Below are 23390 nucleotides of genomic sequence, written 5' to 3'. Positions count from 1 at the left end.
TAGAGGCTGGCCTGGCTTGATTCTCAAGTTGCTCTTAAATCCAGCATACTTTCCACTAGACCAGGGGTTTTCATATTTTTTGGTCTCAGGACCCTTTACACTCTTAAAAATTATTCAGCTTTGTTTATGTGGGTTTTATATACTGGAAATTAAAACTGATAAATTTTTAAAATATTAATTAATTCATTAAAAATAACAAATACATTTCATGTTAACATAAATAACTTTTATAAAAAAAGTATTTTCCAAAAACAAAGCTAGTGTCACGCAGAGGGAGGGGAGGGAAACCTGAGTTAGGTATTGTTATCCCTAATTTACAGCTGAGGAAACTGAGGCAAATAGGTTAAGTGACTTGCCTAGGGTAACACAATTAGTATGTGTCTGAGGCCAGATTTGAATTCAGGTCTTCCTGATTCCAGGCTCTAACTACTGTGCTACCCAGCTACCTTGAAAAAGTGATGAGTATCTTAACAGGCAAATAAAGTCTTAGTATTATTATGAAAACTGTTCTAACCTCAAGGACTTCTGAAATGGTATTGGGGATCCCTAGGAACCTTGGACCACACACAGAAAACCAATGAACTATATCATGCTGTCTCTCCATAAGAGTTGCACTTATACGGTTATTTGGCCAAGATCCTGCAGTGTCACAGGCTAGAGTAGAACCTAGGTCTCTCAGCAGTCTTTCCACTGTACAATGTTGCATGACTCGAATGGAGTAAAAGAAAGGATAAAAGCAGAAGAGAACTTTAGGTCTATAACCATAAAAAAGTTGCCTTAGGTCTCAGCAAGAACAGTTTTAACTGGGAGAAGACAATGGAAACTAGAATGGAAGTGGCCTGGACATAATAAAAGTATTGTGTAGCTATGACTACTAGCCACATTTCTACAGTACTTCACACTTTACAAGATCCTTCCTCATGACTCTACAAAGTCAAGAATGCCTAGATGCCATTAAAGCTAACTACAATTGCTCTGAATGGATTTAATGGGGAAAAAAAAGCTGCTTCTCAGGAACAGTTGCAGTTTTCATATTGTCATCATCCCTGGTGTTTTGAAAATGGGAAATCACTGGAGAAATTACATCAATTTCTCTATACGTTACTCTCACTCACTCTGGGGTCCAACTCCTGCATCCTAAAATAGGTAAGAATAAGGGAACACATATAAGTTATGATTTGGAAATGCAAAAAATATTAGGTAACAATATGAAACCCACAAAATCACATTAGATTATGATGAAGTAACGCCTGGCTTCACTTTACCTAAAGCCCTGACCACATTAGTCACTAGTGCCAAAGCGCATCACTACCTTAACCTACAGGGTTTTGTGAGAATCAAGAGAAATAACTTAGGCTGTGTCTAAAAGACAAATAGAAAAGCAGCTACTAGGGAGGAGAAGAGAAAGGAGAACTGAAAATATAACCATGGACTTTACTCCTAGGGCATATTTCTACTCAGGTCTTTCTGGAGGCTTCCATCGGGAGTTAAATCTAGGTCTTATTACCAAAGTACTAAAAAAACAAATCCCTATTCACCTATAGTGTAACATAAGCAGAAAGTTTAAAAATAGTTGCTGATCCCTCAAAAGAAAGAAAGAACTTCTAATCAGTCAGCCAGTCGACCAACAAGCATTTATTAAGGACTTACTATGAGCTAAGTGCTGTGCTGATACAAAGAAGGACAAAAAAAAAAACCAAAAACAAAAAAAAAACCACAGTCCCTGCCCTCAAAGACTGTATATTCTGATGGGAAAGACAACATGTATATAACTAGGTTCATACATATATACAGAGTAGATAATGGTAATCTGAAAGAAGAAGGCATTAGCAGCTGGGGACACTGGGAAAGCCTCCTGCAGAAGGTACGCTTTGAGCTGAGTTTAGAAATCAGGGAAACAAAGAGGAAAGGTGAGAACAGAGTATTCCAGGCATGGGGAACATCAAAGGAAGGGAGATGGGATATGTGGCATCGTGTTAAAGGATTTCCAAGTAGGCCAGTGTTGCTGAATTGTACATACAATTGTATAAAGGTGAATAAAGTGTAAGAGGACTGGAAAGATACAAGAGGGCTGTTCAGGCTATGAAGAGTTTTAAATGTTAAAGAAAAGACTTTATATTTGATCATGACAGTGTAGGGAGTAACTGAAACTCACTTTGCGTGTGACGTGGTCAGACCCACACTTCAGAAATATGAGCTTGGCAGCTGAGTGGAAGATTGACTGGTATGGAGATAGACTTCAGGCCCAGTTACCAGTTAGAAGGTTTTTGTACTAGTCCAGGTATAAGGTAATATGGGCCTTCACCAGGGTGGCAGGCATGCGAGTAGAAAAAAGGGAACACGTAAGAGATGTTTGCAGAAATGACAAGATTTAGCAACAGAATGGATTTGTGGGGTGAGTGTGAGGAGACAAGAGCTGTTCAGTGGTACTAGAACCAGAACTGAAGCTCTTTCAACTCTTTCTAAAAGTAGAATGTAACTAGCAATATGTAGCCAGTTCAAAACTGGTCACTAATGAGCTATAAGCTGGTTAAAACTGGGAAAAGAATAGAAGTTCCTTAAGGGTGGTTTTTGTCTTTGTATCCCCGGCACAGTGCTGGCACAGAGCAAGTCTTATTTGATGAACTGAATTGAGTCAGGCCCATGCAGTTAGTATGCTGAATTTTGGTTAATGTCTCTAAATCAGACACCAGGATTCAAAGAATGCGCCCAACCACAGCAAAATAATTCAATTACCCATGAACAAGGTGGGGAATATGACTTTTTCTTGCCTAAGAAAAAAAAAAGGAAACAATTTATGTAAATAGCAACACAGACTATTTTCACACAATTTATGAAAAATTAACACATGCAAATGTGCACAAAGCCCACCAGAAATTAGACTGTTTAAAGGCTGCTGGCCAACATAACGCATTGTCTTTCCTTTCTAGCATTATACTTCAGCAGGTATCAAATAGCAATTTTTATTTTAATTATATTGTCTTTTGTATTATTATGAACTTAACAAACTATCATTTTCAAAGTCAAAGAAAATAGAAAATGATGATTCTAAGTGAAACCCTATCTGCTTTTTGAGAACAAAGCTTGACCTAAAGTCATACACTAGAGACCATCCAGTTTGCTCAATGAGTAATGTGAGTCCCAGAGAGATATGCCTTCAATACACAGCAAAGTAGTGGTAGAAGTAGAGACTCGAATCGATATCCTTGGATAGGTCAAATGACATAATTAACTGCTGTTCTTTAGTTCCTTCATCTAAACAAGTACAGAGGACTAGATTAGATAGAAGAGCATACATCACTAGTTGATCCATTTAAAGAGTTGTGACAGAGAAAAGAAAAAAAATTCTAATCAACCAGTGCTAAGGTTTTATATAGCTGGAAAAAAAAAATTCACCAAAGAACAATACTAACAACAAGGCCTAAAAGTGTTACATATTTGTCTCCTTTTGAATAAGACAACTAAGAGTCTAATTCCCACAAATAAACCCAAATTACTTATAAGTTTGTTTCTCTAAAGACTGCCCCTGGTAGGCATGCTACATTTAAGTTTCCAGAAAGGTTTCCAAAATTATTGCCACAGATGTCAATCAGTCAACAAGCATTTATTAAATAACATGCCAGACACTGTGCTAGGTGTTGAAGAGCTCCTATATGTCTACAGTTCCAAATCTGTCACTGGAAGGGACTGAGCCCCTGTCCTTTCAAACGACCCTTATTCCTATGCTGCTGCCTAGGGTTTCTTCAGCTCACAATAACACATAAGAATAGAAGCAAGCTGTTAGAAAGTAACTTCGAAAAAGTGAGCCCTCAGAAAGGTACCTAATTCATGAACAAGGAAAAAGAAAGGACTCTTAATAGCTGCGGGAGACAGAGAGAAGGCCTGAACAACAGAACATGGAAGTTGATATGTTAGAAATGTTGCAGAATGGTAGGCCTTAGAAATCATTCAGTCTAATCAAAATGCCACCTACAGAGACAGGCATCAAGAGTCATCTCTGGAGAAATGTCCTCTAAATAGGTTGGTACAGATTATTTTGATAATTCAATATCTTTTTTCCACTGGGATTTAGACATACAATAAAGTTTTTCAATCTCTTGTTTTTGGGTTTTTTTTAAATCACAAGCAATTCAAATAAAAACGTTTTTAATACTGTTCCAAAGCTGGTATATGCTGACACACAGTAAATGTCAATAAATGAACCTCAGGTTAACTGAAGCCAGAGAGATGGTGTCCCCTTGCCCAAAAGAAGCATCAGAGCACCATCTGGCCTCCACACAAGCTCTCCCATCTACCAGGAAATACAACGACCATAGATTTATCTTTCTTCACGTTTCTAACTAGCCTTATTTTTTTAGCCATAATTCAGTGACCTGAAAAAACAACAGAACATAAACAAATAAAGTTCCCAACCTACAAAAGGGTTAGAGCTCCAAAAATTTATCTATAGGTCAGATGTTTAAAGCCAGAAGCACATTTTCTCACAGGAAGTATTTTAACTGGTGGCTAAATTCCTAGGCCAGTTCACAAAAATATCTTCAGTCCATAACATGATTACAGTAGTATTATACTATATTATGCTAGTACACACAATTAGTATTGTATTGATCACCCCAAACCAACACTTAAGACATTGTTTCTATGTGAAAATATATTCCAGTTCAAAATCTTCCTTCATCCTCACATCATCTACCCACTCCTCCCCCTACTCCCATCAAGTTGTTAATAGGCTTCCTACAACTAAAAAGAACTTCAGATACTCTGAACTTTAAATGAGAACAGAATAACAGGGGATTCTGGACTGAATATAATTTAAAGGAATACACATAAGTATGTCTCTAAGATAATAATGCATTTCATCAGGGAAATTATAGTTTATCTCAGTTCCCCTGGAATGGCATTAACAGGTTGGATAGATTTCCTAGAGAACATGACTCAAAAAGGAGAGAAAATAACTAATATATTAGAGACAATCAGAAGTCACTAGATAAAAATCTAATGTATCTTCTAGATGTTGTTTCCAACACCCAAATCTTATATAAAGGATGCCCCTTTATTTTCTCCATAGCACTTGAGGTAAACAGAAGCCTTCACACAAAATTTTATCTTATCTGTTCCCTTTAAATCAGAGTAAAATATGGCCATTCTTCAAGTCCGTCTGAAAAATTACCTACATCTTATCAGGGAGAGTATATCCACACAGAAACTCCAGGAGATGGAGAAAAATTACTTAAAATTTCAGCAATATGGTTAGGATTATTAGATCTAATGATGTGTGCTTTGAAAGTAAAATGCCCTTTAATCAAAAAGCATTAATTAGTAGTAATATTTACCTGGCTCCAGAGCCAAACTTTCTAAGGTAAAGATAATGAAGATACTCAGTTATATATGTTTATGCAAACAGAACTAAAAGTTACTTTTACAGGGGGCTTAAATACACCTGGCGTTAACACCCTTCATATATTTGTTATAGCTAATAAGCAAAACAAATAATGCAGGATCCCTTAAAAGTCCATGAAATCTTCTAGTAACTAATGTTTTGCTTTCACAGGGAAAATGGGAGAAAAGAACTCCGTATGCTAGTAATATTAGTAACAGAGAGGAAATGGCTCAAAAGCTACTGACTCAGAGGTACCTTTAGAAGTATTTACTTCTTTCAGTTAGCCCAAAGTTTTTTCCTTTATGGGTCAACAAGAGGAGAGTGAATTAGAATAGAATTAATTCTATTCTAATCTGGTTGATAATGACACACAATGTAGATCTCAAGGGACCTGGATTAAATTTAACAAGTTTCCACTGGTTTACACTTTCTGGATTTGTACAACTAAGTATATTTATGTATTATATGTTTCAAGTACATCAAGTTTCACTAAACACACTTGGTCATTCAGTAACTTTTCCCGATGTCTTACTCAAAAAAAATTAATTTCCATGTTCTTTAGGACTTACCCTTTATCAAAGAAAGATGTATGCCCTGAACGAGAGAATTTTGTGCTGTTGCTATTCACCAGGCCACAATTAACATTCCCTGAAATATAAGATTTCCGTGATGCTTGATCCTTTGCAAAATTCCTGCAAGCAGCTAATTTGGATTCTAAGGCCTAAATAAAGAAGAAATAAAATTTGCTTATCAAAACAGTATCTGCATATAAGAATCTATATTTCAAACCATTCTCATAGATAATTGATGCCACTTGCCCATTTTATAATAAAGGCTATAGGCTATCTAAATAACTTAGAAAACTAGAGCTATAATCAAACAATAATCAACTAATAAAATAAGTTTCTTTGTAAGGAGCTCAAAACACTTTATAAACTTAATGAATTATTACTTAAGAATTCTCAAGATATCACTCTACCCTAACAGTTAATAAAAATTCTAACATGAAAGTGGTAAAGCAAGGGATGGATTTCAGGTCTCCTAGTTCTCTATTCAGTCTTCAACAGAAGAATACATACTTTTTACATGGGAATGATAATGCAAATTTTAATTATATCCAAACATCTCCTTTGAGCTCTTCTAAATTTAGCTAGCTTTTCAGATTACACAGATAGTAAAAGAGCTGGAATTTAAACCCCAGTCTTTTGACTCCAGATCTGGTGCTCTTTAAAGTACAACTTTATCATATAATCTCTTATACTTCATGTCTATAATTAAAATGTTCACAAAAAAGTAAATATTGGTGATTTCTCATAAGGCCTCCTAAAAACCTCCTATGGCTTTTTGCCAAACTGGGGAAGCCAAATTAGCATGTTAACTACATGATCTATCTCATTACTTCCACTTAATAGATGGACAAATATGGCACACGGGAAAAAAAAAGAATAATTCTTATAATAAACAATATGACTATAAGGGACTAGGGGTACCTGCCTAGTATATTATTAGTTCACAATTATATAATACTTTATGGTTTACAAAGCATGCACAGCTATTGCAAGAAAGGTATCTTATTCATAAAAATAATTAAATGATTTGAGAAATTAATTTGAACTTCTACTCCATATTTTAAATATTTTATTTTTCTCCAATCACACATAAAGACAATTTTTAACATTAAAAAAAATTTTTTAAGTTCCAAACCTCTCTCTCACCTTCCCCCTCCCTGAGACAGTAAGCAATTTGATATAGGTTATACATGTGCAATTATACAAAATATATTTCTATATTAGTTATGCTGCAAAAGAAGACAGAGACCAAAAGAAAAAAAAGAACCATGGAAAAAAAAATAAAGAAAGTGAAAAATACTATGCTGCAATCTGCATTCAGACCCCATTAGTTCTTTCTCTGGATGTCTACAGAATTTTTCATCATGAGTCTTTTGGAATTGTCTTGGATTCTGTATTGCTGACAACAGCTAACTCATTCAGTTTCCACTCCATATTTTTAAGAGAACTTTCAACAAGTAAGGAGACTAAAAGATTGAAACCTAAACTCCTTCCCCTTTTCCATTTATCCTTAGAGGTTTATTGAACCAGCATCAAGGCAGGAAGGGAGTAAAGGTAAAAAAACTCAATCAAATGAATAATTAAGTTGGATTCATCATGCCTTGCTAAAAAACAAAAAACAGAAATGTAAATTTGGTTTTCTATTAAAAAGTCTTCAAGACACTACATCCTATAGTTTCTCAGTTTAAACATTTTCTTCATAGTAAGAAGGGTTCCCTTCTATTCTTTGCTTTCAACATAATAGAGTAACCACATGGTAACTGAAACTTAAAGGGATAAATAGCTGAGTGCTCACCCCTACTTTCCGCAAGAGATCCCCCACAATGTTTAATGCTGATATCCTTGCAGAAGGAGTTAGTGGGCTGGTACCAAAACCATTTGGTATACCTGGAGGAAATAAAGACATGTGTTTATAATTCTCTAAGTTTTGCACATACTACATTTATTCATCATAAGCATAACCTGTTTCATAACTCCTATCCCTACTTTTTAATGATTAAATTAGTCCTAAATGTACACACATCTTCCTCTCCTTCATGTCTCCTGCTTCAAAGGAAACAGAGCAAAATGGATTTAGCACTAGCATGAAGCCATAGCCAATTCCGGATTTACCACAGACTTTGTTCTCCATGCAAAGTAAAAATAAATACCAAGATAATAGAGAATAGATTCTGTAGCTGTTGAAACCATTTATAAATACACATTTAGCCTGTGCACTCATCTATGGTACAAGTACAACATGCAACTACCAATTTCAAAAATGAATTTTGCTCATGAAATACTAATAATAACTGAAGTATTTTCTGCTTCCCTAAACACTTTAAATATATTATCTCATTTGAAAACACAGAAAGCTCATTTTGGAGACAAGATTGAAGAACCTTCTCCAGGAGCAAAAGAAAATGCTAGACTGAGTAGACACAGGAAAATCTGAGTGAAAATCTGTTCTAAATTATATACTAGTTTTTATTTCTTTAGCCAAGGCTACCAAGTTGAAATGTTACGAAGATGAGAAAGGGGAACATGTCTACTCCTCCAAAAAAGTCACAACATTAGTAAAATAAATGAAAAACAAACTCTCCACAAAGTTCTACTCCAATGCTTCATTATAGTATGGATTTGACCCTATGTTCTTGAATCCACCCCACCCTCCCATGTTGATTACAGAATGCTAGAATAAAGGGCAAAAGCATGCTAATAATCACATTTTTTAATCCCAAATTTTATACAATTGTATAAACAGCAAAAAGTATAAAACACAGTATAAAACTTATTTATACTAAAAATTCTACAAAGTACAGGCATAGAAGGATCACCTAAAATCAAAAGCTACTCTTATATGCAATGGGAAAACACTAGAAACTTTACTAGTATCTACAGGAGTAAAGTAAGGACTGCCTTTTTCCCTGATGTTATGTGACACAGTTCTAAAAATGCTTGCAATAAAACAAAGAGAAAAAATTAAATGTATAAACATAAGCAGAGATAAGACTATCCCTTTGTACCCATGACATAATGCTTTATTACTAGAGGAAGCAAGGTTTGGTGAGCACAACAGAGCTGGCTCTGGAGGCAGGAAGACCTAAATTCCAGTCTTGCTTCAAGCACTGTACTGATTGCATGACCTTGGCAATGTTACTATCTGTACGTGAGAGACTTTAGAGATTTTAAACTCTAATAAGATTTAAAATTGCAGAGTCAGTGCTCATCTGCATTGGTTAGAGGGGCCTTCTGCATCTAGTAATTTCCTGTACCAGTGAAATTACAGATCTAGTCCCTATACCTGTTCTTATGATGGTGTGCTTTAAAAATACTAGGGAATCATCAAAGAAACTAATTGAGACAATTAAGTTTCAGTCAAGTTGAAGGCGACAAAATAAACCAACAAATACCAATGTTTCTTTGTAACAATAACAAAATATGAGAAGCAATAACAGAAAGTTCTATTCAAAGTAAACAGCAAATGCATAAAATACCCAGGAATCAATCTACCAAAGCATACTCAATACCCATGAAGAAAGAACTACAAAAAATTCCTTAAAGAAATAAAAAACAACTTAAATAACTGGAGGGATATTTGGTACTAGCTAAATTTAAGATTTAATGCTACAGAAATCAAACTGCAAAGGGACAATTCTTCACAAAGCTAGACAAAATAATAACAGAATTTATTTGGAGAGATGGTAGATCTAGAATACTGATTTTTTTTAAAAAAGATGAATGGTATTTCTGACCTTAAACTAAATTATAAAGTCAAGTTATCAAAACTATTTTGGTACTGGCTAAAAACATCAAAGTAGATCAAAAGACCAGAATAGACAAGGAAGAATCAGAAAAAATTTAATTCGGTAACAGTGTCAAAAGAACTCAAAAACATATCTAGGAAAGAATTCCCTATTTGATGAAAATTACTAGACAAACTGGAAAATAGTCTGGCAGAAATCAGCTTTGGACCGACAACTCACTATATACTATAATAAATACAAAAAGGCTATGTAACCTGAATATTAAAAATCATACCACAAAAAAATTAGAAAAAAAGTAGATCATATGCCTTTCATGACAATGACTAAGGAAAGTCTTAAAGAAGGAATAAGTTAAAACTTACTGGCTACAAGTTCAAAAAAAGACATTTCAATGTTTAGAGTTGCCTCTGTAGGTTTCTCTTCCTTTATTATAAATTTAGTATTGCTTGTTTTATTAATTTAAAACTGCATTAGCTATTATTCATTTGGTTACTGTAAATAAATGCTTATATTCACATAATAACATGCTAGTGTGGCAGTTACTCAGAGTTTTAGTTCAGTTCTGAGCACCTAACCTAAGGCCTGAGCTATGCTACGCTATTACAACCACAATTCGCCAACAGCAACAAGGGAGCAGCAAAATCCAAATAGAACCTCATAAACTCCTGTCAGATCTGCCCTAATCCATAAACAAATGATAGGAAAGAAAAAAAGATAACATGTTGCTGAAATGAATCAAAGCTGCTTTGGCTAACTGGGGGCCAATGCCTTTCAAAGAGCTACAGTTCATTTTTGGTGACAGTCTTTGGGAGCCAGAAGAAAACAGGTAGTAAACCAGGTTAGAACAAAGGCCTTTGGCAGGGTGGAGATACAGAATTTAGGGCAAGGTGAGATATTTGTTCCTTTCTCTTATCTCTCTTGATTCTTCTGTTTTAATCTTAATACCTTTACCATTCTGCTTCTCCCCCACCCTAAATGTCTCTCTCTCTCCTTTTCTTTGTCTGGATGTTTTTTTCCCTTTTAGTCACTCTTTTTGGTTTGAATGTATCTCCTCTTCCTTTTTTCCCTGATGTTCCTCTACCTGCAACTAAAGTATGTTTTTACTATGTAATTTGTTATTTAATAAAATTCTATGTACTCTGTGCTTAATTTAAAAACAAGTTAGTTAAATGTCATATTTTTTCTCTCAAAATGTTTTTTAATTTGTACGTTTCTTCAATGTTTTCTTTTGGCAAGTCATCCATCCAAAAAAATGGTTTATATACCTGCTACACACACACACACACACACACACACACACACACACACTCTCTCTCTCTCTCTCTCTCTCTCTCTCTGGCTTTTAAAGTCCTTCTTAACCCGGCCCTTCCTACTTTTCCAGTCTTATTCCTTATTCCTCTCCATATACTCTGTGATCCAATGACACTGGTGCTGTTTTTCGAACATGACACTTCTCCAGACTCTAAGCATTTTCACTGTCCCCAATGCCTGAAGACTCTCATTCCTCATCTCTACCTCCTGACTTCTTTCAAGTCTCAACTAAATTCCAACCTTTTGCAAGAAGGCTTTTCCCCAGGTTTACTTAATCTTAGTTCCTTCCCTCTGAGACTACCCTGGAAATTTTCCTGTCTATATCTTGTTTTTACATAGTTGTTTATATGTTGTCACTCCCATTACACTGGGAGTTCTTTGAGAGCTTTCTTTTTTTTTGTTTTTTGTCTTTCTTTGTATACCTAGCACTTAGCACAGTGCCTGGCCCATACTAAGCACTTAATAATGCTGACTAACTGACTGATCAGAAGTGTTCTGCCCTTTTAATAAAGGCTCATTTAAAGGTGACATACTTGATAGAGAGCTAGCTTCCAAGTCAGGAAGATTTTCAACCCCTGTCTATGATTATGTGATCCTGGAAAGCTAATTAATCTCTAAGTGCCCCAAAGCAACTCTATAAGATTACAATTTGAAGAGCAAGGTGTCAATCTACACTGGTAAAAGGAGCTTTCCAATCAAGAGTTCCCATAGGAGTATCACTATGCCAAAGATACCATAGGCTTGGGTCCACCACTATCACCAAATATCCTGCTTAATCCTAAAACTATTTTAAGTTGATATTCTACAGCTGGGAAGAGGAAAGAAATTACAAACCTTTTGGTGAAGGAAAGCTGTTCTCCGTCCCTTTCCCCACAGGAGTGGCTGGCAAGGAAAGGGATGCCTGTACAGCAGAATCCATTTTTTCACAATCTAGAGTCGGAGAACTAGGAGCCGACTTTCTGGTTACTTCTTGTTGCCTTTCACGTACTGCTAGTTCTTGTCTTAAATCTACAATATAAAAATATTCAGGTAGTAACAATTACTGGAAGTAACAGAGACAAAGCATAGTGTATCATTCAGGAAGCCATACCTGAATGGTAGCCCATGTAGCCCATCACATTATTTCAATAGTATCTCAATTATAAATTTTCCAAACCATTCAATTTCTCTTATTTATATATCAGAAGGTGTCTACTGGGTTAACATAATGACTCAAGTGTTTAAATGATGTCTTAGATCTTTAAAAATGTTTATTCAAGTCTGCTTCCAGACTGGTCCCACAACTATCATAGAGAGAAGCAAGGCCTGTGGAGAAAGAGCCTGCCATGCCCATTCCTATCAATATCCACTGGTGACCAACTGCTACTATCAGGCAGGTAAGGAGCCTAAGAGCCCAAGAAATAGCAGTACTACCTCACACCACTACTTCTAACCTGCCCCATAGCGAGCAACCCCTGTGGAAATGTGACCTGTGTAGGTGCTGAAGCTGCCACCTCCTTGGCAGCCACAATATCTACAGACCCAGAAAAAAAAAATTCTTAACACCTGGGCAGCATCAAATGATTTGACATCAGAAACTGACAGCGTTTTATTAATGGGAACAATACTAACCAAGTGTTACCACCTGCCTTATTTCTGAAACCTTTCATATGTGTTATGTCCCCCAATAGGATATGAACTCCTTGAGAACAGAAGTTGTTTAAGCAACCCACTGCTTAACACATTGCTTTACACATAGTAAGCACTTAAATGCTTTTCCATTTAATCAAAAAATGTTAAGTGCCTACTATGTTTGAAGTCTTGAGAATAATTACTTGTGCTGTTGCATATCCAGGTTTAAAAAAAATCAGGATAAGCCAAAAATACATCAGGTGATGAATTGAAAAGAAATGTAATACACTTTATCCCTTCTTAATAGCTTTTCTGAAAGAGTAATGGAATTTATTTTTCTACTACTCGCAGGTGATGTATTCCCTTAACATACTAACAGGGAAAGAAAAAAAAGATACCCAATGAAGAAAAGAGCAAGCAAGAAGTAATGATTTTTTAAAAATATCAAATGTTTTTAATGACTTCCTGAAAATTATAACAAAGGACCTGAACTCCTCCATTAGATTAAAATCTAAAGACTTCACATTCTCTGGTCAAAGGAGACATTAGTGTCAACAGTGATCTCTCTTTAGGTAACCCACTAGATATTTTTAATATCCTCCTCCTTGATGACCTCTCTAGGACATTTGACATTCACTTTGTTCCTTAATTTTTCTCCTTTACTTCAATGACAATGATACCTCCTGGTGCTCTTCCTACGTCTACAATTCCTTCTGTTCACTCCATTGACTTTTTCTTTATCCTCTAATTTCCTATGTTCATCTTTCAAAGCTTGAACTTCAGCTCTTCTCCCACTAAGAATTAATTCATATTCTCTCACAAATTCAACAGCTACCTTTTGGCAAATGACTCCCAAAACCCTATCAAGTGACTTAGAGGCTTAATGAAGGTATTGAAACCAGGGGCTCCCTGGGGCTCTTAAGAAAACAGGAAGTTAGAGAAGGGGAGCTGTAAGTTGTAGGCATTGATTGAGGTGTGGAAGAAAATTCTGTAGCATGGGAAAGGACAGCTACTTCCAAAGAGGTAATGGTAGGACTTTCAAATGGAAATGAACTGCAAACGCTTGAAAACGGAACTAGAGTTCAAGTAAAAGCTATACACTGGGAATATAGATATAGAACACACAAAGGTAAATCTAAAGTTCCTGAGAATTGAATGAGTACTCTAAGGGAGCAGAGAACCATCAAATATTCCCAGGAAAATGTCAAGATCAAGAAGTAACAGCAAATATAATAATAAAAGTAATAAAAGCAACTAACATTATACACATAGCTCTTGAAAATTTGCAAAGTGCTTTACAAAACATACGTTGTCTTATTTGATCCTTACAATAACCCTGGGAGGCAGGCCTATTATTATCTCCATTTTACAGATAAAGAATCTGAAACTGAATAAGGTTAGGTGATTTGCCCAAGATCAGACAGCTAGTAAATCTCTGAGCCAGGATTCAAATTCAGGTCTTCCTGCCTGCAAGTCTAATGCTCTGTTCCCTTTGCCACATAGATGCCATACAGAATGTGAATAAGTGTTTTGGACCAATCACTGCAGGAAAGAAGAAACTGTACCTCTTGCTTCATCCTTTAGCCTCTGAACAGAAACCAGCAAAGATTCCTTTTCATCAAGTTCACTTTCCAAAAATGCATTTCGTTCAATGGCTTGATTCAGCCTTTGTTCAAAATCTTCCAGCGAAACTATTGTAGCCCTAAAAATAAAGGCCAATATATTAGATTTTCATGAAATAAAGTGTTTACATGCAATATATGCAAATAGTGAAGACAAAATTATTCCATTTTTTACTTTTTTAGATTATTCCAGCCAAAATGATTTCTTTTCCTCTCCCTCTTAATTCACACAGCCCTTACTATCTGTCGTAAGGTAGCATGGTATAGCAGATAAAGCAATGGAAGTAGTTATGAAACTTGAACTGAAGTGTTGCCTCAGAAGCTCATTAGCTACGTGATCAAAAGAAAGTCACTAAGATTCTCATAGTCTCTGTTTTCTCATCTGTAAAAAGGGGATAATAACAAGTATACTACCAGTCCCACAGTGCTGTGAAAAAGTACTCTGCAAGCCTTCAAGCATTATGTAAAGGCAAGTGATTACTAATACCCTTAATGTGTACTTTATTTACTGACTTAAACTGTGAATTTTTTCTCATATTTTTCTCTCTCCAATTTGACTGTAAGTTCCTTGAGAAGAAGAATAATTTCTGAGATCTCTTTTTATTCTTCACCATCCCCCCTTCCCACCACCCTGGGGATATTAAGTTTATGTGTCTACGCAGGTAGTGTGAGTATTCACATAGCTAAAGACTTTAAAATGAACACAACTTAGAATATATGCTCAAAAAATACCTGATTGACTCATAAGAGAAGTGTCAGATGCCCATTGTAGTTTCTAAGCCTCACTCTTTGCTCTGTCAGGAAGAACACTTTTGTAAAGATTCTTGTCCCTACAATGGAGATGGAAAGTTCTGACAAGGAAGAGCCTGGGCTGTCCCTGACCCTCAAGATGGAACACAGCAGGTCACTATGAGAACTGTAGACCTACTTCAGTCTCAAAATTCAGCTGAAAACATGGCCTGACTTCTATCACAGATACTAAAGACTTACAAGATAAATGCAGAGGATTCTCCTCCTTTAAAAAGTCAGTGAAAGTCCTATCATTTATTCTAGGATATTAATGCTAACCAAATAATCCCAAAATGCCTAAGGATAAAAAGCCTCAAAAGGTCTGAGTTCTTCATTGGAGAAGTCCACATGACACTCTCTCTAGTTATATTTCTAACCTGAGATTCCCTGTCTTTTGCCTGGTCTCTTGCTGGAATCTTTAATGCCACTGACTTTAGTCAAATCATGGCATTATCTGAATCATCTATTTACCCTGCTCTAGTTGCACCTTCCCTTGTTTTGAAAAATAGGATATTTTCCCAATGGATAAGTGATCAAAGTCTAAGGACAAACAGTTCTACAAGGCATAACTGGAAGTCATTAAAAACCATTTGAAAGACTTCCAAATCAGTAATAAGGAAAATGGAAATCAAAACAATTCTAAAGTTTCACATTATACTCAGGAAATTGGCAAATATGACAAAAGATGAGAACACTCAATGTATGGACAGTTGTGGAAAGACAAGCATTAATACACTGTTGTGAGCTGTGAAAAGATCAAACCACTCTAGAAAGAAATCTGGAATTAGGCAAAGAAAGTAACTAAAATATCCATACCCTTTGATCTAGATATCCCACTGCTATGCACATAGTCCAAAGGCCAAAAATGGAAAAGAAAGGCCCAACAGGAATACCTTTTGTTAGACCAAAGAACTAGAAACAAATTAGATTCCTATTGACCAGGGAATGGCTCAAAAAATTGTGGCACATGAATATAGTGAAATATTGGTATACCATATAAAATGAAGAATATGAAGGACCCGGATAAAAATGGGAAGACTTATAAACTGATATAAGGTAAAGTAACCAGAGCTAGGAAAACAATGTCAGTCTCCAAAATTTATTAAGCATTCACACTAAGTGCTGGGGCTATAGAGAAAGAAAAAAAATAGTGTCTGCCCTCTAGTAGCTTACATTTTAAGGAGTAAGATGATGAAAGATAAAAATAATTAAGATGAAAATAACTAAATTACATACAAGATATGTACTCAGAGGGGAAGGTACCAGCAGTTAGACTAGAGCAGGGGTGGGGAACCTGTAGCCTCAAGGCCACATGTGGCTTTAAGAATGGAGGTTCCCCACCGCTGGACTAGTGGGACCAGGAAAGGCCTATGGTAAAGGTGGGAGGGGCCCTCAAGTTGAGTCTTGAAAAAAACCAGGTAAACTAAGGCATAACCGAGAAGGGAGAGGATTCCAGGCATAAAGGACAGCAGTGTAAAGGCACAGAGATGGTGGATAGAGTGCTGTGCGCAAGAAACAACAAAGAAGCCTTTAGATCAGACTATAGATAGTGCAGAGAAGAATAAAAAGTATAGAGAAGAGGAGCAGCTAGATAGAGCACCAGCCCTGGAGTCAGAAGGACCTGAGTTCAAATTCGGCCCCAGACACATGATACTCACTAGCTGTGTGACCCTGGACAAGCCACTTAACCCTGACTGCCTCGCCCAAAAAAAAAAAAAAAAGTATAGAGAAGAAAGGGAGGAAGGGGTCACATCACGAAGAGTTTAAGTATCAAAGGACTTTATATTCGAACCTTTAGTGGGGGCAAGGGCACAGAAAAGGGAAATGATAGGATCGGACCTGTGCTTAAGGAAAATCACCTTAGGAGATGAGTACAGGATGAATTTGAGTGGGGAGAAACATGAAGGAGGGAGATAGACTGGAAGACTATTGCAATTATACACAGAAGAGAAGGAACCAATAACTAGAGAGAGAATGAAAATTAAACAGTGGGGACAATCTACTGGAAAAGATGGAAGGGGATGATAGCAAGGTAAAGAGACAAGTCTTGGCAAGAAGAAATTTTGGCAACTTCTTCCTCAGAGACATGAGTTTAAGAGGAGATAGTAGGGGATGGTATGAGGGATGGGATGAGAGGTGAGAAAGGAAGGAGTTCTTAGTGAGTATATGCCACAATTTTTTTTTCTGTGACCTACAAGGCAAAGTCCCCAGAGGAAAGGGTGTAGAGAGGGAGTTCTGTGGGAAACTTCGGATGACATCCAGAACAGGCACTGTGGAGGGTAAGAGCAAATCTATTAGAGTAGAACAGAATGATTGCTTCACTGCAGTGAGGGCCCAGGAGTTATTAGAGAAAGGAGACAGACTGTGAGAGTAACCCAGAGTCGTGGTTTGGCAAGGCACGATAAATGACAGAACAAAGGGAAAAGAAATTAGAGAGCAGAAAACAGTGCAGAGATAAACTACTTCACCAAGGTGTCATAGTAGTTAAAGTAGGGTAAAGACCTAAGGGGTGGAGGGAATAGTAACTACGGTAAGGTTGAAGGACAAGATTAGGGGTTTAGAAAAAATAAAAGAAAAATGAAATTAAATGCCATCTAATTAGAATTGGTCAACCTTGTTCCTAAAGAAGGGATGAGAAAACATACCTCTTTCCACTAGAAAGGTGGAAGACTGACTGTGAAATCCTAAATATACATCAGTTAATGTATTGACTAATTTTGTAGAACTGTTTTTTTCCCTATTTCTTGCTGTAAGGGATAACCCTCTGAGTGAGGGAGGGGAAGGGAAACAAACACACACACACACACACACACACACACACATATACACAAAGGCAATGTACAAACAAAATTTTGAGGGAAAGAAAAAGACTAAACAGGACATTTGCCCTTCTCAATTCTTTTGGCACTTGTCCTGCACTTTAAGATTTCTTTACACTTACTGACAAAGGACAAAGATAACATTTTCAAGTTCTTTCAGCATCCTGGAATGAAATTCATCCAGGTCTGGAGACCTGATCTCTTTTTAAATAGTCAGGGTATTCTCTTACAACCTTACCAAACTAGGCTAAAATTTCCTCTTTCTTCTACTCTTTCCAGTGAGAAGACCATTCTCACTGCTGGTGTAAAAAGCAAACAAACAAAAAAAAAACCTTCTGAAATAAGGTACACATTAAATAAGAAGCAATGTATTGTTATGGAAAAAGCATTGGACTTAGGAGCAAAAGGCATGTGTTCAAATCTTAGCTTTGCTACTTACTACCTGTATATAAAACGAGAGGGTTGGACTAAATGATTTCTAAGGTCTATTCAATCTCTAAATACTAGGAACCTAAGCTTTCTCTCTCAACAGTTACAATTACAGTCCCTAAACCCTGGGCCAGTCTATTCCTTACTTCTAATACATCCCTATTCTGAACACTTTTCACTAGACTCAGTCTATTTCAAGATTTTATCCTTTTGACACCATTCACACAAGTTTATGGCACTCAATTATATTCATCTTGGTTAAGTGACATTCCTTCTTTGTATTGTATGTATCCTTTTAAAAATCTGTCCTCAGAGAAATTCTTGTATAGCTACATTACTGACTGTGATTATTAAAGTTTGCACTGTCAAAATTTGAACTTTTAGAATTTCTTGTCCTTTCTGAGTCATTTTAGAGACTTTAGCCATGAGAATAATGTTATCTTTTCTCTGAACTTCTTTAAATCAGCTTTCTTGGATTCCAGAGGTTGACTAAAGTGTATTCTCATTTTCCTTGATATTATAGAACCATAAGATAACCAACACTTATTCCTAAGGTTCCTGACATATGCCCTTCAACAACTCATTTTTCCTTACAGGTCAGATTTAATTCTGGGATTAAGTTCTTTCTTTTATCACCAGACAAAATCGTAGGTAATACTAATCAAGAATTTAATAACTGCAGAATTGTACTTTGAGCAGCTATTGAAAGGAGGGACTACTGAAGTTCTCTCTCATTATCACAGATATCTCTGTGTCAGTTTTACATTCATCCTTCACTTCTATTTGCCTTCAAGGCTGTCCCTGAGATTCAGTTTAACCTGATTCATGCTAAATTGAACAGAGGTGCAGAGGGTTGGAGAACAGAAGAGCAGATATGATTTGCAAAGGGAAAGGGAATCAGCATTTATATAGTGCTTATATAGTGCCTACTTCGTGCTAGGCATTGTGCTAAGTGCCGAAGTTAAGTGACTTGCCCACGGTCACACAGCTGGGGCAAGATTTAACCCATGGGTCATATAAAGAAAGTCTGCCCTCAAAAAAGGACTAGACACCAAGCCTATGTGGACTCATATTTTCAATGGATCACTAGAAAGCACAGAAATCACACTTAATATGATAGTTTCATGAAGTAGATCACAAGATCTACCTGAAATGGACCCTAGAGTTCATCTAATCAATTCTCTCATTTTAAAGATGAGGAACTGAATCCAGAGAAATTAAGTGACTTCTCCATAGGCATGCAGATAGTAAGTAGCAAAGCCAGGATCTGAAGTCCTATAAATCCAGGGCTCTTTCCACTATACCACACTACTTCACATATGTATAAGACTTGATTAGTAATAGACTGGTTTACCTGAACAACACACTCAGGTCTAAATGGCAGGCCTATACTTGGTCTGTGCTCCCAACTCAGTTTATTTCATAACTTGAGGGAAAAAATCAGAAAAGAAATTCAAATCTGAGTTCAGGCTAGGGAAATTGTTTTGTGGATTTGGTGCCTTCTTATTCTATGCTATGGCTGTTTTTGTTTTGACAAGTAGAAATAATCAATCACTGCTATCAAGCACCAAAAGAACACCCGGGGGTAAACCTTCATACTAAACTTTCCCCTCAGGTTTACAAATACAAGCAATTTAGTTATTAGTAAACATAAGTCCAGTGGAACAAGTAGTAGAAGAAATCTTGACAAAATAACTTCTAGGGAGAATGCAATCTTTTTGGAACTTACCTACAATACTTATTAAGTTTATCAATACATCTTAAAATAAATTTTTAAAGATATTGTTTTTACATCACCTACATTTCCCAATATATCCATCCTCCTTCCACAGAGTAGTTTTGCTTTGCATTTTTCTTAATATCAGTGATTTGAAGTAGTCTTTCCAGTGGTTCAGTTTGCCCAGCCACAGCTGGGTAGTGTGCCTACCCAGCCACAAAATTTTCCAGTTGCTGACCAACTTCTCGACTCTTATCAGGAGCAAACTTCATGAATCTCAAATTGGAAACAGAATCAACAAGGTACCTTCTATCAATTTTGTTCTGCCCCATGAATCCCTACAGACAATACAAAGAGACAACCCACAGGTTCTCCACAAAGTCTTGGCTGTCCTGGGTTTGTCATGTGTGGCAGCAGAGCATGATGTTTGGGGAGAAGTGGAAGAAATGCAGGTTAAAGTGTCATAAGAAAAGCATAAAAGAAACCCTTGTTTGTAGAATATTGTTCCTACCGTTATCTAAACTACAGAGGACAGAATTTGTGCCTTCAGACAACAACCCAGTGGAGAGATCAACAGAACCCCATTTCATGACCCTCTCAAAAGCCCTGACAAAGAAGGAACATCCCCCCCAGCCATAAACCACCTCCCTGTCCTCTACCATCTCTTCCACACCATCCTTCCTCATGCCCTTCAAGTCTTCCAACCCTCCTCAGTGTAACACCACCACCAAACCCCTTCCCAATGGTTCAGCAGGTTTAATTTCCCAACTGTTTCCACTCTACCCCAAGTCCCTGATTTGGCTGAATCAATGACCAGCTGAAAGCCACTATGGCTGAGAACCATGAAGCAAACATAAAAGAACAAGAGGCAAGTAAATCAGAGTTGGAAGAAAACAAGGATGAGATGGACATTCTAACTCCCAGAAGCTGTGGAAAGGGATGATCTCTCGCAAAGTCAGCAAGACCAGAGTCTACCTGCAGGAGTGGCACAATCTCAAAGGGGGAGCCCACTGGGCAGGGACAGGGGGGGAAAGTCTAGTGGGGCAGAGAACACATGGAGGTGACAATCTGTCCTCTGAAGACTGATGGCAACAACCAGGACCATCTCAAGCAGTTTAAAAAGGAAGTGATGAATTAACAGGCAGATGTGGCATAAGAACATCATGCTCTTCATGGGGTCGTGCATGAATTCCTAATCCCCCTTACCATCATCACCAGTTTCTATAAAGGACAGATGCTTCACTCATTTGTGAGGGATCCTGAAGATAAGCCTGGATAAACAAAACCACGCAGATTGCTCAGGAAATCACCAAAGGCATGGAGTATCTTGTACACCAAGGGCATCGTACACAAAGACCTGACAATGGCAAAGTGGCACCACAGACTTCAGGCTGTTTGGGATCTCTGGTAAGGTCCAGGAAGGCAGGCAGGAAAACAAACTGAAGCTGCCACATGATTGACAATGCTATCTGGTCCCAGAAATTGTCTGGGAGATGACCCCTGGGAAAGATGAAGACAAGCTGCCCTTTTCTAGCACAGTTCATGTTTATGCCTTTGGTATTTTATAAGTTTGGTATGAGCTACAAGTGAAAGACTGGCCTTTTTAGGACCCAAGCTGCAGAGGCCCTGATCTGGCAGAATGGAATCAGGGAATGTATTGAGTAGTCCTGGCATAAATCAGGTTGGGGAAAGAAGTCAGTGAGATCTTGTCAATTCGTGGGGCCTTCAACTTTGAGAAGAGCCTACCTTTCCGCTGCTGATGGAAATGCTGGAAAAACTACCCAAACTGAACCAGAGCCTCTCTCACCCAGGCTACTTCTGAAAATTGGCTGAGCTGTAACTCCTGGGGCTGCCTGGTATGTCGCCCTGGATTTTTCCCCTTTTCTAATCAACTTCTCAACTCAAAACAGTTATCTCTACTAAAATGCAAACCTGGATTTTTTGCATTAACCAGGGGAAATCTAATCTCCACGTACTATTCTTTTTTCTGAAAATATTTTTTAATCCTTCCTTTAAAAAAAAGAATCAGGAATAAATAAATTCAATAACCAGGGTATGATAAACAAAATGTAAGTTACCTAGGAAAAAACTCCTTATCTGACAAGAATTGTTAGGGCAAAGTAGAAAGCAATCTAGTAGAAATTAGGGTGAGATCAATACTTTATACCATATACCACAATAAATTACAAATGACTATGTGACCTGAATATATGTTATCCTATTTTAAAAAGTTAGAAGAGGACTAAATCAAGTACACATATAAATTTACACACAGCTATGTCTATGGCAGGGGTTGTTAGCCTCAGGTCCTAACTCCCAGGTGTCCACAAATAGATTTCAGAGGGTTCCTGAACTTGGATGGGAAATAAACCTACATTTCTATTTAACTGTAATTGGTTTCTTTTGTAATCTCATGCATTTTATGTATTTAAAAATATTCTGAAAAAAAGCATTCATAGACTTCATCAGGCAGTCAAAGGAGTCTATGACACAAAAAAAAATTAAGGTCCTGGTCACCCCTAGGGGGGTGAAATCTTAACCAAACAAGGGACAGAGACAACAAAAGATGAAAAGATGATTTCAATTAAGTGAAATTGAAAAGCTGTTGCATGAACCAAATCAACTCACCTAAGACAACAGGGAAAGTAGTCAACTGAATTGAGAAAAAGAAAAATCTTTGTATCAAATACTTGTATTATGAGTCTGATAACCAATTCGAAACCTAATTCTGAGATGGAGGCAGAGAGCAAGAGCTATAGGTATGCAATATTGCATATAATGTAAGACTTTTTTTTATTCTGTTGGTTAGTTTCACTGAACTTTTTTTTTCTTTTTTAATTTTTCGTTATAATAAGTGGCTTTTGGCTTTCCATGAAGAGGAGAAAAGAGAGATACATTGGAAATTTAAAGTGATATAAAAACAAGAGGTATTAAGAAGGGTATAATACCACTACATAACTGTCTTTTTCCTGCTTTACTAAGAAGCAAAAAAAAACAAAAAAAAAACACAACAAAGAAAGTGACCTAGAATGCTAGGAAAGCCCACTAAACTTGTCCTCATTAGCTCTACCAGATTAAGCAAAACGAGTAAGTTTATTATGGGTATGATGAAGGAAATTCTAGAATTGCACTCAGTACACAGACATGCATTCACTATTAAGAAGTACATGGGAACTAATGCTGATTAAGAGAACAACAGATTCCGAGCCCCCATGGCACAGTCATTCCAAGAGAGTTAAGTAGTGTAAGAGGGGAGGGAGTTGCTCTTAAAGATGACATTGTGGTACAGTGAAAAATGGTTATTGCAGGAGGAGAACAGATGCCATCATGTAACAGTATAGGTGTATGGACCCCATTGCCCCTAGTTCCACAGGCAGCACAGCGTTAGTGGTTCAAA

At 36.9% G+C, this 23390-nt stretch overlaps 1 protein-coding gene and 1 pseudogene across 6 annotated transcripts in view; one reads left to right on the top strand and one right to left on the bottom strand.

Moving 5' to 3' along the window:
• The window catches only part of NDEL1 (nudE neurodevelopment protein 1 like 1), an 88389-nt gene that overhangs the window by 7741 nt on the left and 57258 nt on the right, over nt 1-23390 (bottom strand). For 4 of the 6 annotated variants that reach the window (XR_003568663.1, XM_027857078.1, XM_027857075.1 and 1 more), the window contains 4 exons: nt 14183-14319; nt 11841-12014; nt 7745-7836; nt 5950-6101 (listed from right to left, as the gene is read on the bottom strand). Coding sequence is in view for 5 of the 6 variants with exons in the window: in XM_027857078.1 (XP_027712879.1) it covers nt 5950-6101; nt 7745-7836; nt 11841-12014; nt 14183-14319 (555 nt within the window). In the remaining variant the exon portion in view is untranslated. Of the gene's footprint in view, nt 1-2234; nt 2300-2736; nt 2772-5949; nt 6102-7744; nt 7837-11840; nt 12015-14182; nt 14320-23390 lie in introns of those variants that run through there. The other 2 variants (XM_027857076.1, XM_027857077.1) reach the window with 2 other exon arrangements.
• On the top strand, nt 17040-21833 carry LOC114039350 (annotated as a pseudogene).

Source organism: Vombatus ursinus, unplaced genomic scaffold (genome assembly GCF_900497805.2).
Source record: "Vombatus ursinus unplaced genomic scaffold, bare-nosed wombat genome assembly UNPS02011916.1, whole genome shotgun sequence".
Classification (NCBI taxonomy): domain Eukaryota; kingdom Metazoa; phylum Chordata; class Mammalia; order Diprotodontia; family Vombatidae; genus Vombatus; species Vombatus ursinus.
Note: the sequence above shows the minus strand (reverse complement) of the source record. Positions and strands in the feature narration are given on the sequence as shown.